Source organism: Monodon monoceros, unplaced genomic scaffold, assembly GCF_005190385.1.
Source record: "Monodon monoceros isolate NGI ecotype Baffin Bay Population unplaced genomic scaffold, NGI_Narwhal_1 Super_Scaffold_22, whole genome shotgun sequence".
Classification (NCBI taxonomy): domain Eukaryota; kingdom Metazoa; phylum Chordata; class Mammalia; order Artiodactyla; family Monodontidae; genus Monodon; species Monodon monoceros.
In genome coordinates, this window is record NW_021703779.1 from 17,326,503 (window position 1) to 17,342,261 (window position 15,759).

The window sequence follows — 15,759 nt, forward strand, 5'->3', positions numbered from 1 at the left end:
ATGATCTAACTTATAATGAAATATTAATTACTACTACAATATCACAGATATTTACCTATGTCTCGTGAAAAGTCAGTACATTATTTTTGTGTTATCCCTAATGTATGTGTGAAATATACCAACCTTTAACTTGATGGATTATAGTTATGATTTCCTGAGCAAATTCTCCTGTAGGTTTGTTTTCAGTATTCTGAGTTGAGTCAAGATGTTCAAACACTGGATGAAAGTTTTCACTTTTCCTGCCAACAGCAACCAAATCATGTGACATCTGTCTCTCTGTGGAATAGCTAGAAGCAACCCTAGAATAATTTGTAAATGTTTAACTAAATTTGAGACTATTTTACTGAGAAAATAACTTTAAAAGTTAATCAAGATAGCTATAAAACTAAAAAGATGTTTATCTTTTCTTATAATTAAGGCAGTAAATTGTATGCCATAAAACATGTACAATAATGAGTAGGAGAAAATAGCTATAGGTACACGGTTTTGAGTTCTCCTTTTCAAATCAGAGATCATTAAATATTTGCCACTTTAATAATAAAATCCTCAAAGTTCTAAGCTAAACAATTTTTACTTCAAAAAATATAGCAAGGCATTGAAGACACTCAATATGCAAAAAGTAATCATTATTTTCTACTCCCAAATGTCCATAAAATTGTAAAGCCAGCAAGCTTACACTATCTTGAAATACTACCATACTTTAAAAGCTGATATCAAACATAATAACGTCTCTGACTTCATAAAAGTCCTTAAAACTCCATGTCAGTAATGAGAAGCTGAGAATAGTATTTTGAAATCAAATTCTGTTGAGATTAATTTAATCACTTACAAAGTCTCACTGAACTCTCAGAAAATAGTCTTAGTTATCACAGTTATGATCATTAGGAGCAATGACAGTGTTTACCCTAAATATATCCTTAAAGAAACACTACCATTTATTATGTAACCCCAACCATCTTACCATTTTAATGCTTTCTGAATCTTTACAACTTTCATTAAGAGCTTTCCTGACCTTTAAGTACCATTATAAAGCCATGATTATGACATATAACTAACAATTATTCATGCCAAACAAAGGGGCTCAGAGCTTATAAACATTATCTCATTTAATCTTTGCAATAGCTCTATGGGGAGGTGTCATGATATCGAGACAATGGATGTCTTGGTTGTTTTGCTTTTCATCCCAGAGGTTAAGCATTCCTGTGAACATAATCCTTCCAAATGTCTTAGTGGGAAAGTTTACTTTATTCCAATAATGCTACTCCTGCTTAAAACTACTCATATTCTTCATCTGGAGGCAGTTTATGCGTCACAGAAGAAAATGCCTCATTATTTATATTTATTCCTCATTTTGGACCCAAAATGGCACTAACCAGCTTATACCCATCTTACTCCTCTGCATTTAACTCTGAATAGCTTTTGGCTCTTCCCGAAAAACAAGTTTCAGGAGTTGACGTGTGAGCTAGGCTTTGAAGGTTGGTGTGTTTTAGACATGTGGAGACGAGATGAAAGACATTTTACGTTTATAGGTTAACAAAGGCAGAAAACACACCTAGGAACTTTGAGCTGTGTGATCTGAGCAGTCTAGGGAAAGGAAATAGAAGGGCAGGAGATGTGACGGTAAGACGCCACACTGCCAGCCTGATGTGACAGGATTAGCTGATGGGAGAGGGTGGGAGGCTCAGTTCTGGCCGCCAGAGGACTGCCTTCTATCAGGTGTCTTGGAAGGGTGTTGCGGTTGACAAGGCCAGTTAGGGGACTTTTGTGAAAAAAGTAATGAGATGCTGAATTAAGGGAGTGTCAGTCTCCCTAATCCTTTTACCTCAACTCCAAAAATTCTACATGTGTTCTTAGGAAGACATGAGCAAACTAATGACTCAGAAAGTGCTTTGTGATAGTTATTAGCTGGAAGAAAACCGAGAAAGGAAAACTTTACATGTGTCATACAGATTTTGTTATCTATTATAAGCTTCCAGAGGGCAGGGGATTATCCATTAGTTTTGGTGGTTGGGTTTTTGTTACTGTTGTTTTGCCAGGCAGTTGGTTTTGTGGATGGATCTTAATGTGTAGAAGAGGAAATTAAGGTTTAATGTAGCTTTTTAATGTTTTCTTGGTTATCATGCACAACACTCAAGTGAATGTCAGGGGAAATATCCTTAAACAGAGAAGGAAAACCGGGGTGGAGTGGTGGGAGGGAACAGAGAACCTGGAAGATTTAATCAGACCGGAAGTAGAGGTAGTATTAGAATACAGGTGTTGGCTATATTTTAATTTTTAAAACTGTCTAAAATGCATCTCAAATGAGAACATTTGATCTTTTCAGCTTAACTATTGTATTGGGGGTATTTCGTGAAATTGTTAACTTGTTGATCAGTAATGTCATGGGAAATATAAAAAGGAAAATATGAACAAAGAGGTGATTAAATTTATAAATGGAAATACCTAGAACATTTTGCATTCTAAAGTTTCTAGAAACTTTTCCTTATAGCAAAAGTATAATTATTTTGAAAAGACTAAATTTCAGGTTATACTATTTTCATGTGTATTTTCTCGAAGGATGATCACTGATATTTTTTTATTAAAAATATTGTTGTGGGGTGTCTCTAGAGTACATTTTTTAACTGATAACAAGTTAAACACTAAAATTTCAGGAATTAAGTGTAGCTTCAGAGTATACCACAGCTCTCCTATGAACTGAGAGTTGGACTTGGAGTGGGGATGAGAGTTAGGCCAGTAATAAAAAATTACAAGTAAATTTTACTAATTATCTGGTGAAAAATTAGAAGCCTTTATCAGCTGGTTTCGTCTTGGGAGAAACTGAGACTGCAATAAAAACCATTATCAACTGATTTCCCCTTATAGATAGATCATTTTTATAGTTCCATTTAAACATCTTATTTTTCTCCTGTAAAAAAAATTTTAAAGCTGTTTTTGGGGTATGGAACACGCTTTTTGTACCATTAAACCCCTTTAAACAGAGAGCATTTGTAATTCTTTTGTTAGTGGAGGTTGTTACAGGGCCATTCTAGCTTCTAGCATTCTAGCTTCTAGACATTTCACTAAATGTCTCTTACTAGTTATCAGATACACAGTGAGGAGCTTGGAGCAAATTAGGAGGAGAGAAAGGATATGGGCCTTCTAATGAAAGTCTTTCTGATGAGTCAAGGAAACCACATCAGTGGCATCAACCTGAGGCATAATCACTCGTCCATGTTTCTGCCTTGGCAGGGAGTCGTCTCGACAGGGCTGGTTTGAGAGCAGGGAGCATGAAAAGTCAGATGGAAGCTTTTCCTCTGAGAAGTTAAAAATAGACACTCAAAACCATCTTGTTAGAGGAGTTTAATTTTTTAAAGAATATCTGTAAGCCCCTCATAACCTTGGAGCGGTTTTGGATATATGGCTGTTAGTGATGTAAATAAATAAGTAAATACATACACGTGTACACCCACACCCCAAAATGTATCCATCTGATTGATTTTTGTTATATGAAGAGGTATTACTTTTTTCTGGTGGTGCTGCTATTATTTAAGACATATCTCAGGGCTCTCTTTTGGATTTATCTTCAGAGCCTGAAACATCATCATGAAGAACCCTAGCAGCTGTAAATCTCAATTCTTTGGATGGTGGAGTCACACACCACCTCACACATTCACTCCACTGTGCCATGGTATTACCAACGTCATCCCATGGTCTATAAGACCAGAGGAGAAGAAACCTAATCCTATGTGGATCCATAGTCCCAGGGCACCCTAACAGATTGTCTCACAGGGTAGGCCCTCAAAAAATACCCGCTGAAGGAATACATGATAAAATGGAAAATGACTTGGACAATATGAAGTGGTGAGTTTCAGCTAAAAAGATGACAGACTTAAAATTGTGAGGCCAATTTAATTTTGTTTTTTAACTTTCTTAGCTTACTTTAAAATTTTTTACTTAGTTTAGACCAATTTAAATTTTAAAATTTTCATTTTTTATAATAGAAAATCTCAAATATATACAAAAGTTCAGAGGATCCTATGATGAACCTGTCAAGCCAGCTTCAATAGTTATCAACATATGACCAACTGAAGCAGACTCGCAGAGCCAGGAAGAACTACCCGTTAATTTGGGCCCCAAAGTCATTGCCAGGTGACCTGCCCAATGTCACAGAGCTGCTCAGTGACCCACTGGAAGACAAAAACCTATGCATCCCAACATCAAACAGAATGTTTATCTCCCTATACTAGGACCCCTAAGAGACACTAAGAGAAGTTAGGGTGAAACATAGGAATGAAAGGGAACCTTCTCTCAATTAATTTTTGATTTTAGAAAATGTATATGAGAAATATTAGGGGGAAAAAACCCTTAGTTTTTTTGTGATACATAACAGCAAGGTAGCAGGTATGTGTATCACAAAAATATCTCCACCCACAGCTTATTTTGCCTCCAGCCAAATGCCCATCAAAGGTAAACTTGTGTGATTAGGCTACCTTCCTTCAGTGCTCGCTGTGGTTTTTCACTCTTCTGCAGCCTAGGCAGCAGCTGTTTCCTTAGAGCATGTGGGCTTCAGTGTCTTCTGGGGCTCATCACCCGCCTCATCCCCCTTTCAGTATGGGGAAAGACCGGGTGGGGGGTAGGGAGGCCCTCTCTATATCTCTTCAGTGAGAAATAAAGGATTAAATGCAAATGTGGCTGAGGCACTCAGTCTAACATCAACTTCACTAGCCAACCTTCTCATCCTAGATGAGAAGTCAAAGGAGCCTCGGTCCAGGTCCACCTGCCCCAGCTTACTCTTCTCCGGAGACTGGCAGGCTCTCCTCCTCCCTCTCACCTCCTTCCTAGCCTGACCAAGGTTCAGTCTCTCACCTACTCCACCCAACATTAAACCAAAACTCCCTTCACCTGCCCCAAGACTTCCAGATGTATACAACAGTGAGTGTTTGGGGTTCATAACAACCTTAGTACAGATTTTCATATTGTGACTCCCTAACTTCATTCTGAAATATATAATTATGACTCTTGTGTAACTTCTACCTCTGATAACGCAGTTTCTGACAAAGTAGGTCACAAGAATATCGGCTTTGTGTCTACCCACTGCTATTCTAGATACAAATTAGAATCTAGAAAAATCACTAGGTGATAAACGTACATTTTCAACTGCATTAATAACTGGAAGAACATATATCAATACCTGACCAAAGCTAAGAAAGTAAACAAATGCATAAAATGAACCATCTTAGTCTTTCCAAAAAAGTGCATAAACCTCTCTCTCTAGATTTTAACCAACAAATAACCTCTCTGCACTCTATCATTATTTTAATCTTGTTAAGCAGAGGAAAACCTAATTTATGTTAGCAGTTGAGAACATGGCTCTATTGAGGGTATTAACTACCTTTGTTTTATCGACACTTCATCAGTCCACACATAACTAAATCCAACCCCACAAAATTCTTCCACAACTCATTCATCAATTAATGATTATAATCAGAGAGAAAGATTTTTGTTGACTATGATGCATTGCCATACTGAAAAGGTGCATATATTTATTAAATTATTTATTCTTCAAGTCTTTGAATAGAAAGGACTTACAGTGAAGCTCTTTATTACACAAGCCGTTCTACAGGTCCTTAACAAGTAATTCAAACATGTACTGACAGGCCCCACTAATGGGTCATGAAATTCATAAAAGGACAGTTTATAAATGTATTTATTTATTTATTTGTTTACTTATTTATTTTTTTGTGGTACGCGGGCCTCTCACTGCTGTGGCCTCTCCCGTTGCGGAGCACAGGCTCCGGACGCGCAGGCTCAGTGGCCATGGCTCATGGGCCCAGCCGCTCCGCGGCATGTGGGATCTTCCCGGACCGGGGCACAGACCCGTGTCCCCTGCATCGGCAGGCAGACTCTCAACCACTGTGCCACCAGGGAAGCCCCAGTTTATAAATTTAAAACAAAAGTTACAGCAGCCTCAATTTTAGGAAGCTCATTTTGGTGACACATTATGAAGATCAAGCTTCTATTTCTCAATATCAAATTATAAAATTAACAGTGTTTAGCATCTCTAATGAGATCTACTAAAATAAAATCCTTCAAAATTGGTACTTCTAGCATTCTTTAAAAATGTTACAGCCAATTTATTAATTCTAATTTAAGTATAAAACACTTTATTAAATATTGAAAAATTCAAGATTTTTATTTTTACTTAAATTTTTTTACTTTTATTTAAAAATTCAAGATTTTTGTGATTTGATTGTATGTAAGTTTACCTCAAAAGGAAAAAAACTGTAAACAAATATTAAATACTGAAATATTTAAAGGGGAATGTACTCATATCTGCATTTCACTTTGAAATGCAGCAAAAAAATAAGATGGAATGATAGATGAACAGATATGTGATTACAGAAGTAGAGTAAAATGTTAACTGTAGACTCTAGGTGGTGGGTATATAGGTATTGACTGTATAATTCTTTCAACTTTTCTGTATGTTTGAACATTTTCATAATATAATGTTGGAAAGAAAAAAGCTTAAGGTAACATCCTTAAACTTGATGCTTACAGCAGCTTTTGTGCTCTTAAGACTAAGAACTAGTAGGAAATATAACAGCACAAAATGACTTAAGACATATTGTATGAAATAGAATACAAAATTATTAATACAACATTATGACAACCAGGTATACATAGAAAAACAACAAAAGGAGCTGTAGGGCTTCCCTGGTGGCACAGTGGTTGAGAGTCCGCCTGCCGATGCAGGGGACACGGGTTCGTGCCCCGGTCCGGGAAGATCCCACATGCCGCGGAGCGGCTGGGCCCGTGAGCCATGGCCGCTGAGCCTGCACGTCCGGAGCCTGTGCTCCGCAACGGGAGAGGTCACAACAGTGAGAGGCCCGCGTACCGCAAAAAAAAAAGGAGCTGTACTAAAATATTAATAAAATTGTCCTAGGATAGTAGGATTATGGGTGATTTCCCCCGTCCTTCTATTTGTCCGACTTGCTGTAACAGAATCATATTTATAAATTCTGTGTACATATAAATATACATATGTATATTTTAAAATATTTGTTGCAAGTACAATGAATGTAAGAAAAATATCAGGGAGGGGGACTGCCATATCTAACTTTAAGGAAAGAAGCAAAATATATTCTGTTCAAAAAAAAAGACTGTGGGTTTACCTCCCTCACCATCACATTTTGTTCCCTCTAGTTTTTGATTCAAATACAGATATGAGTCAATGGTGAACATAAATACACCAAATCAACATGGTCCTTCACTTTTTAATTCACATACTGGTAGTGTATTAAGGTAACAAAAAGACTTAGCTGACACATCCAAGTGTCAGTGCCTTACTATTCTCAGAATCCATAAAGAGGTAATATTCATAATAGAAAAAAGCATGCAATCCACTGCAGGAGAATATAACTTATTACAAAAGTAGTCATTTTTGTTAAACAATCAAGAGCTAAACCAAATGTCTTATAAATAGGCCTCTTTCTAGACTCTAGCCTAATTTCCTCTACCTAGGAGAAGCTAGTCGGTTGAGCACCACTCCTTTTGAGACGGCAGCAAGAACCACATTAAGTCGTCCACCTCCTTGAGTCACAAGGGGACATGTGAATTTGAGCCCCAGGCACGGACTTAGATAAGTCACTTCATCTCTCACTGCCTCAACCTCTTCCTCTATAAAACCAGGGTCTGCTAAGGTCCCTTCCAGGTCAAAAATTCTCTGAATTTCAGGCAACAGGCTCTGAGAAACTAAGCAAGGAACAGGTCTCCTTGAGCACCACCACCCAGCCTATCCGTGGATATAGAAAATCTGGCAGCATACAAACATGTAAATTCATGAAGAGGAACAACTCCATAGAATGCCCTTCACCCAAAAAGCATCTTGAGATACAAACGTGGAAACGAACAGACATGATGTCACCCCATGTTACTAATCATGGGATTCATCCCCATTAGAGGGCTTTTTTGAAAAATCAAGGCAATCCCCGCCCCCCAGCTCGAACTCTAAACACATCATTAATTCTATTTTCAAAGGTTCAAATAAAGGTGGCAGAAACAGTTATAGAAAAAAACAAAGGTAATACCTGGATGTTTTCTTCACATCTACTTTAACTGTAAGTGATTTCTTCCTAAGAACGGAAGATGAAGGTTTCGAGTCAGAAAGTTTTTTACTCTTATCAAGTCGGTTATGGGAAGAGTTGCTCTCTTTTCTGCCAGCCCCTTCTTTCCTTATTTTGTCCTTCCGTTTGTCATTACAGGGTCTCAAACCAACGTCGCTTTTATCTGAATGAGTGCAGGTAGTGCAGTCTTTCTTAGATGGCTTAAAAGGCTCTTTGACTTGCCCACCTTCAGTCTCTCTCCCTCTTCCAGCATTAAAGCAATCGGACTCTCTATTTACAGGGCCTTTTTGAGAACCGAATTTTCTATCTTCCTCCTTAGAGTACTTCTGAGTTCTTCCATCATAAAAGTCCTGGTCCCCATCTGAGGTCTTACGATGTTTGTGGCGATAGTCACAGGATACCTTGGCTGCTGAACTGGTCTCTGGGAATTCCCTCGGAGCGTATCGAAGAGTTTGGGGTCCGAGGTTCCACTGATCTTTCTTCTCTTGGTAAGAAGGGAGAAAATGCCTGGACTTCCACTGCGGGCTCCTGGGAGGCTCTCTGTTTTCATACCTCTCCACGTCTTGAGGTCTTTTTGATGTGTGTCCATATTTTCTGAAATCACGATCCTCAGGATACCTGTGTTGACATAAAGCAGTTTACACTTGCACTAGAGAGAAGTGAGAATTTATGTGTGCGGAATGTTGGGCAACATGGCTTTAAATGCAGAGCACAGTGGCAAGTTAACCTGTAATCCCTGAAGCCAACTCATAGATGCACAAGGCACTTAGGAAAATAGCATCATTTCTTTTTAATATTCTAGCCATCAACATGATTCACTCTAAAAATAAACACTTCACTACTACCAGTAGACCAAAACTACATTACAATGCTTTTAATCTTTTTAGACAAAAGCTTTTCAAGGTGGTTATCTTCAACCACAAAGTAAAGAGACTTTTTTTACTTGAGTCTTTATACCAAATTACCCAGGTTTAATGTTATCCTATACCTCGTCTGAAAAGAGCTCCTTTTCTCAAAATCTTCAGAGCCTCTTCTAAGTGACTGAGAATATTTTTCGTCTTGTATCCTCTGGCGCCTCAATTCATCTTCATGCCACTGTCCTTCGAATCTAAAAGAATCCGCTATTGACCTCAGAGGTGGTTTCCCTCCTTTTCCACTTCCTCTAACTCTGTGGTCATCAGGAAAATACCTTCCTTGCACTTTCTGGGGATAACAATTCCTCTGGTGCTCCTTGTAGAGTACACCTTCTGAGTATTTGGGCATATACTGAGATCTTCTGTTACTATCATCCCCTCTTCCTGGTAAATATACTTGGGGAGGCTTATAAGTATAAAAATTTTCTAAAGAGTTTCTTCTTATGTTTGGGGAAGATGATCTATGTTCATAAGATCGGTAATGTAGAGTTTCACGAGAAGGAATCCTTGGTTTACTCTGTCCATGTTTCTCATTGTCCATTCTCCAAGTGACAGGTCTTTTTGGATCCTTCCTATATTCATAGCCATAATGCTCAGGTCTTTGCTTGTAGTGTTCAGAATTTCTAGGTACTGGTGATAAAGACCTATGTAAACAAATACAGAAAAGTTTAGTCCATTCAAAGACAATAGACTAAGTTTGTCTTAACATGACTTACCCAAATAAAACATTTGCTTTTCACTGCTTCTTCCACTCAAATTAAATTCATCAATTTGCGATATTTGCATTCTAAATTGTTCACTTGGCAGTCTGATTATGCTTCCGCCCGATTCAACAAGCATACTCTTTGCATCTTAACTAATGTACCCCATCTGCATATCAAAATGAGCTGAGCACACCCATCCTGTTGGAGGAGGACCAGCTTAGGTATGCAGCAGGATCTATTTTGGAAGATTGCTGACAGCAAAGTTCTGGCAAAAGGACCAGTCAACAAAAGCTTACATCAGGTTCAATGGTCAAGTAAGAAATAAGCAGGAGGGCTAGATCCACACAAGTAAATATGTAGGAGTCTCTGGAAAACTGAACATAACCTCTGAAATTAAATTAGATTCCAAGAGTTTATGATGCACAATAAATCCAAACTCAGACCCAAAACTGACCCCACAGTTTCCCCAATTGACTGTCTATTCTCTCTACTAAGTTTATATCAAGAAGCAAAAACTACATCCTTAAACAGTAAGTGGAGAGGGTGGGAGGAAGAGGGCCTTTGCCAATGAAGCAACTGACAAAGGATTAATCTCCAAAATTTATAAGCAGCTCATGCAGCTCAATAACAAAAAAACAAACAACCCAATCCAAAAATGGGCAGAAGACCTAAATACACATTTCTCCAAAGAAGATATACAGACTGCCAACAAACACATGAAAGAATGCTCAACATCACTAATCATTAGAGAAATGCAAATCAAAACTACAATGAGATATCATCTCACACCAGTCAGAATGGCCATCATCAAAAAATCTAGAAACAATAAATGCTGGAGAGGGTGTGGAGAAAAGGGAACACTCTTGCACTGCTGGTGGGAATGTGAATCGGTTCAGCCACTATGGAGAACAGTATGGAGGTTCCTTAAAAAACTACAAATAGAACTACCATATGACCCAGCAATCCCACTACTGGGCATATACCCTGAGAAAACCAAAATTCAAAAAGACTCATGTACCAAAATGTTCATTGCAGCTCTATTTACAATAGCCCGGAGATGGAAACAACCTAAGTGCCCATCATCGGATGAATGGATAAAGAAGATGTGGCACATATGTACAATGGAATATTACTCAGCCATAAAAAGAAACGAAATTGAGCTATTCGTAATGAGGTGGATAGACCTAGAGTCTGTCATACAGAGTGAAGTAAGTCAGAAAGAGAAAGACAAATACCGTATGCTAACACATATATATGGAATTTAAGAAAAAACTGTCATGAAGAACCTAGGGGTAAGACAAGAATAAAGACACAGACCTACTAGAGAACGGACTTGAGGATATGGGGAGGGGGAAGGGTAAGCTGTGACAAAGTGAGAGAGAGGCATGGACATATATACACTACCAAACGTAAGGTAAATAGCTAGTGGGAAGCAGCCACATAGCACAGGGAGATCAGCTCGGTGCTTTGTGACCTGGAGGGGTGGGACAGGGAGGGTGGGAGGGAGGGAGATGCAAGAGGGAGGAGATATGGGAACATATGTATATGTATGACTGATTCACTTTGTTGTAAAGCAGAAACTAACACACCATTGTAAAGCAATTATACTCCAATAAAGATGTAAAAAAAAAAAAAGACGTGGACCTCATGCTTAGTCCCTCCGTAGATACTACTAACATAAATAAGTTTTCTTTCCCAGACCTGTCCCCTTACATATAAAATGAAAGGTGTGCTGTTGAACCAGAGATTGTAACTTTGGTGAATGTGTGCTTTAATGCAGCTATAATGCTCTCCAGGGACAGCACATCCTTTCTGTAACTACCTTCTCCAATACCTCAGCATTGCCAACATGGAGCCTTTCATTCCAACTGAGGAGGAAGGCTCCTAGGAGTATCTGGGGAAACAGCCTGAGTTACCCAGACTTCAGGTTAAGAGAGAGGAGTGACACTATCTGGAACACAACAAAGTTCAAATTGGCACCTGGGGACCTTTCCTCCCATCTGACCTGTCCAATCTTCCAATTTCCTCCCTGAGGGTTTAATGTCTTCTAACCAATGAGGCAGCTACCCTTGCAGCTTTTGTTATCGCCCCCTCTGCAGCAGCTGCCACGGAGTTGGAGTAACCAGGAGCAAAAGCCTTTCCTTTTGCTGACATGTGTGGGTCCTCCCTACAAGAAATGAGGCTGATTTATCTTCCTCACGTACATACTGGGATTTATACACTGGACTTGCCAATATCTCCCTTTAGAGTCACCAAGCTAGATGTACTGGCAAGTGCATTATTTAGCTGAAGTAGAAACTCCGTCATCCAGCTGGCTGCACCTCTTCACAGGAAGAAGCAACTGGAGCCTCTGAGGACTTCCTGGAAGACTTCATCTCTTCCACTGCTAAGGAGAAAAGCTGGCAGCCAGAGGCTGAGGTCTTCCAGACTGATGAAAAACTCAATCTCTTACTTTAATCCTTACCTCACATGGAATACTGCTTTGATATTATATTTCATCTCAGGGTTCTATTGTACAGAGCCCCTTTCTTCTGAAGGAGATTGCTGGAATGGTGGCTATTATTTTTAGTTCTCCGAAAGGGACAAAAGAGACCCAAAGAGTCTGTTGGGAGACAATTCTCCTTGGATGTCTTGTGCTCTGCATGCCTCCTGAGCTTTTGTTCCAAGGCAAACTGCCTGGGAAGATGGGGATAGGGCTTCCCTAAGGGGCAGAGGGCCAATGTGCTTGCTGTCCAGGATAACAAGATAATGTCTCCTCCAAGGCAAAGGCTGGGCAGGGTTGCTTGCTGTCCCTAATGGGGCTCGGGTTCCTCAGCTATGTCAGCATCGCCCACCCTCAGGGGACTAGAGGTAAGGGGAGCACAGGAACATGAAGCTCAAGTCGCCTGCTGCATATGAGTAATAAAGGCCTTTGTCTCTGATCCAAAAGTGCCTTGTGACACACTAATGTGCTAGCTTGCAAGTCGGGTAAGATATCAGACCCTTTAAAGTTGGTGACAAAGAGTCCTGAGAAGGCATCCAGAAATCAGGCACTAAGCTTGGCAGGGTCTTTTGCGCCCCTTCACCAGAGCCTACCACAAAAGGGTGAAACAAAATGACCTCTGTGAGGCCCTCCATGTTCAAGCCATTTGCTTCTTTGCATTCCCTTTTCTTTCTGAAGTTCCTCCCCATTACAATTTGGTCTTCTGAACTACAAAATGAAAACTGTTGAAGAAATGATTGATTAGTCATTGGAGAACCATAATGAACAAGCATCATGACCAAGCCGTATTAACATGAAAAATCTTGATCTGTCTTTTGCGTATGTAATTGTGGTCCTCTTTAAAGTTCTAAAATGTACTAGTCACTTTCACAGCTCTGCACCTTTGCTCTTGTCATCCCCTTAACTGGAATACTTTTCTTCTCTCTTTCTGCATTTAAAAATTCTACCCATCATTGAGAATTCCCTGGCAGTCCAGTGGTTAGGACTCCGCACTCTCACTGCCGAGGGCCCAGGTTCAGTTCCTGGTCGGGGAACTAAGAGTGCACAAGCTACACGATGAGGCCAAAAAAAAGAAAAAAAAATTCTACCCATCCTTAAATCTCATCTCTTCTTTGAAGACTTTCTTGGTATCCCTCCTTCCCCTCCACAAAAGCAGAACTATTCCCTCCCTGTGGATCCAGAATACCTTGTCCCAGTCAGTAGTAGCACAACACTTTTCCTACAGTATCATAGTTGCCTATGGTGTCAATCTGCCCAGTCAGGCTGCGTGCTTGCTGAGGCCCTGTACACAAATTTGCCTTTGTAGCCCCAGAACCTGCCTATAGCAGGTATACAGTAAAAAATGGTTAAACTGTTCCAATCTAATTATATATACTATTGATACTACCAACAAGCAAAGAGGAGAGTTGATTTATAATTGAGTTGTTCAAAATTCTATTACTCTGCCATGAAGAAGAAGACATAGGAAACTCCCAATTTCTTCAAACATATTGATTATGAAAATAATTAAACTGAATATACACTGAAGAGTTCTAAACCACTTACTGATGCAAAATACATAACACTCTCAAAGGTGTTTCTCAGTCTTCCTTTCTGTGGCCATTGCATTTCTTTTATTATGGATTAATTCTAGCTGCCAGCCATAATTAAAGAAAGCTGTCAGGTCCTAGAATCTAGAAATACAAGGTCAATCACTATAAAGCAGCTACTGTGAATAACCAAGTCCACGAGCTTATTAAAATAGGTTCTTAACAATACCGGTGAATTTGAAAGTCGAAGCACATCTCAAACCCATGCTTACGCTGCTAAACTAAGGACTGCTCACCTGTGCCTCCACCTGGGGGATCTAGAGCGTGACCGTGCCATCCTTTGACATGTGAGCCACTATCCACTTTTTACACTGCAAAGAAACACAATATTAGCAAGTTTGTAGAAAGGGCCTGCAACCCGCTCTAAAAACACTGAACGCCACTGACAAAAAGTAATTTAAGCCCTCTGTGCCTCAGTTTCCTCATAGGACCCACCTTATTGGAATCTTGTAAGGATAATATGAATTAGATCAAGGGTCAGCAAGCTTCTTCTGTAAAGGGCCAGAGAGTAACTATTTTTGGTTTTGCAGGCCATATAAGGTCTCTATCACATTATCTTCTTCTTTTAAATAAATGCTTAAAAAATATAAAAACCATTTGGGCCACAAAAAACAGGCCCCAAAGGGCCCCAAATGCGTTGTAGTTTCATGATCCCTGAGTTAAGTCATGAAAAGAGCTTAGAATATTGCCTGGCACACAGCAACTGATAAATAAGTGTTTCAAAAAGAGGAAAAACTTCCCCAGAATTCCTCTATCTGAGCACAACCACTACTATCCCTTCCCAACTTTCGCTGTTGGTTATGTACATATAATCGCAGTTACGTTCATCTAATCACAGTCAACATCTTTAGGAATACTTGATGATATATCCTACTTTTAAAACTGTCGGATAATAAGAATTACAATGCCTAATAATCATACTCAATTGCCACCTAACTTCTATCAGATAAACATACCAAAACTTAATTAAGCATGATTAGACATTTAGTTTGCTTCTGATTTTTTGCTAAAACAAATAATGTCAAATAAGTAAAATTTAAAAGACATATAAACTTGATTTTTAAAATATTTTTCAGTCTTTAAAAGAAACTGATAGGTTTAGGAGCTGAATTAAAAAAATATGATTTGGGTATAAACTTTCATACTATTATTTACATTTCAGTAGTCTTCCTCGGTTTTGATACTATAATTCCGTAGTGCCCAACTTACTGTCTCCAAACCCCTGATGGCTTTCAAAATTACTGCCATGGGCCCATGAATAATACATACAGCCACCATACACAGACTATAGAATGAATAAGTATATGTCTCATATATTAGAACCTCTATTTTGCAAATTTCTGAAGATACTATGGCCACTGCTAAAATATAAATGGCTTCTTGTCACTATGTAGTTTTTCCACTGACTGATACAAAAAGTACAACTATAACTATGTGGGCATTGGTTTGAAAAGGGAGTCCTCATAGTCAAACATTTGAAAACTACTATTATAATAAATTTCAGAAGGAAGTAATAGCATATAAGATCCAAGGACTTAAACTAGATCACTCACCATAAGTACATTCAATTCAATTCATTTACTTACACACTGCTTCTTTCCAAAAAGAATGTGAGGCTAGGAAGAACAATTAGTTCAGATGTACTATGAAATTAAGACAGTAAAGGGGAAAGTGTTTTCTTGGTAACTAAAAATATAAAAATGTTCATTGCAGCTCTATTTACAATAGCCAGGACATGGAAGCAACCTAAGTGTCCATCGACAGATGAATGGATAAAGAAGATGTGGCACATATATACAATGGAATATTACTCAGCAATAAAAAGGAACGAAATTGAGTTATTTGTAGTGAGGTGGATGGACCTAGAGTCTGTCCTACAGAGTGAAGTAAGTCAGAAAGAGAAAAACAAATACCGTATGCTAACACATATATATGAAATCTAAAAAAAAAAAAAAAAAAAAGGTAATG

General features: G+C 38.8%; 2 protein-coding genes across 4 annotated transcripts in view; both read right to left on the reverse strand.

The window, feature by feature from the left end:
* Positions 1-14,108, reverse strand: part of BCLAF3 (BCLAF1 and THRAP3 family member 3) — an 80,211-nt gene extending 66,103 nt beyond the window's left edge. For all 3 annotated transcript variants that reach the window (XR_003796355.1, XM_029240429.1, XM_029240428.1), the window contains exons 1-4: positions 14,028-14,108; positions 9,091-9,660; positions 8,067-8,720; positions 124-299 (exon numbers count right to left, since the gene is read on the reverse strand). Coding sequence is in view for 2 of the 3 variants with exons in the window: in XM_029240429.1 (XP_029096262.1) it covers positions 124-299; positions 8,067-8,720; positions 9,091-9,660; positions 14,028-14,068 (1,441 nt within the window). In the remaining variant the exon portion in view is untranslated. The remainder of the gene's footprint in view (positions 1-123; positions 300-8,066; positions 8,721-9,090; positions 9,661-14,027) is intronic.
* The window catches only part of MAP7D2 (MAP7 domain containing 2), a 174,678-nt gene that overhangs the window by 20,486 nt on the left and 138,433 nt on the right, over positions 1-15,759 (reverse strand). The window lies entirely within an intron of this gene.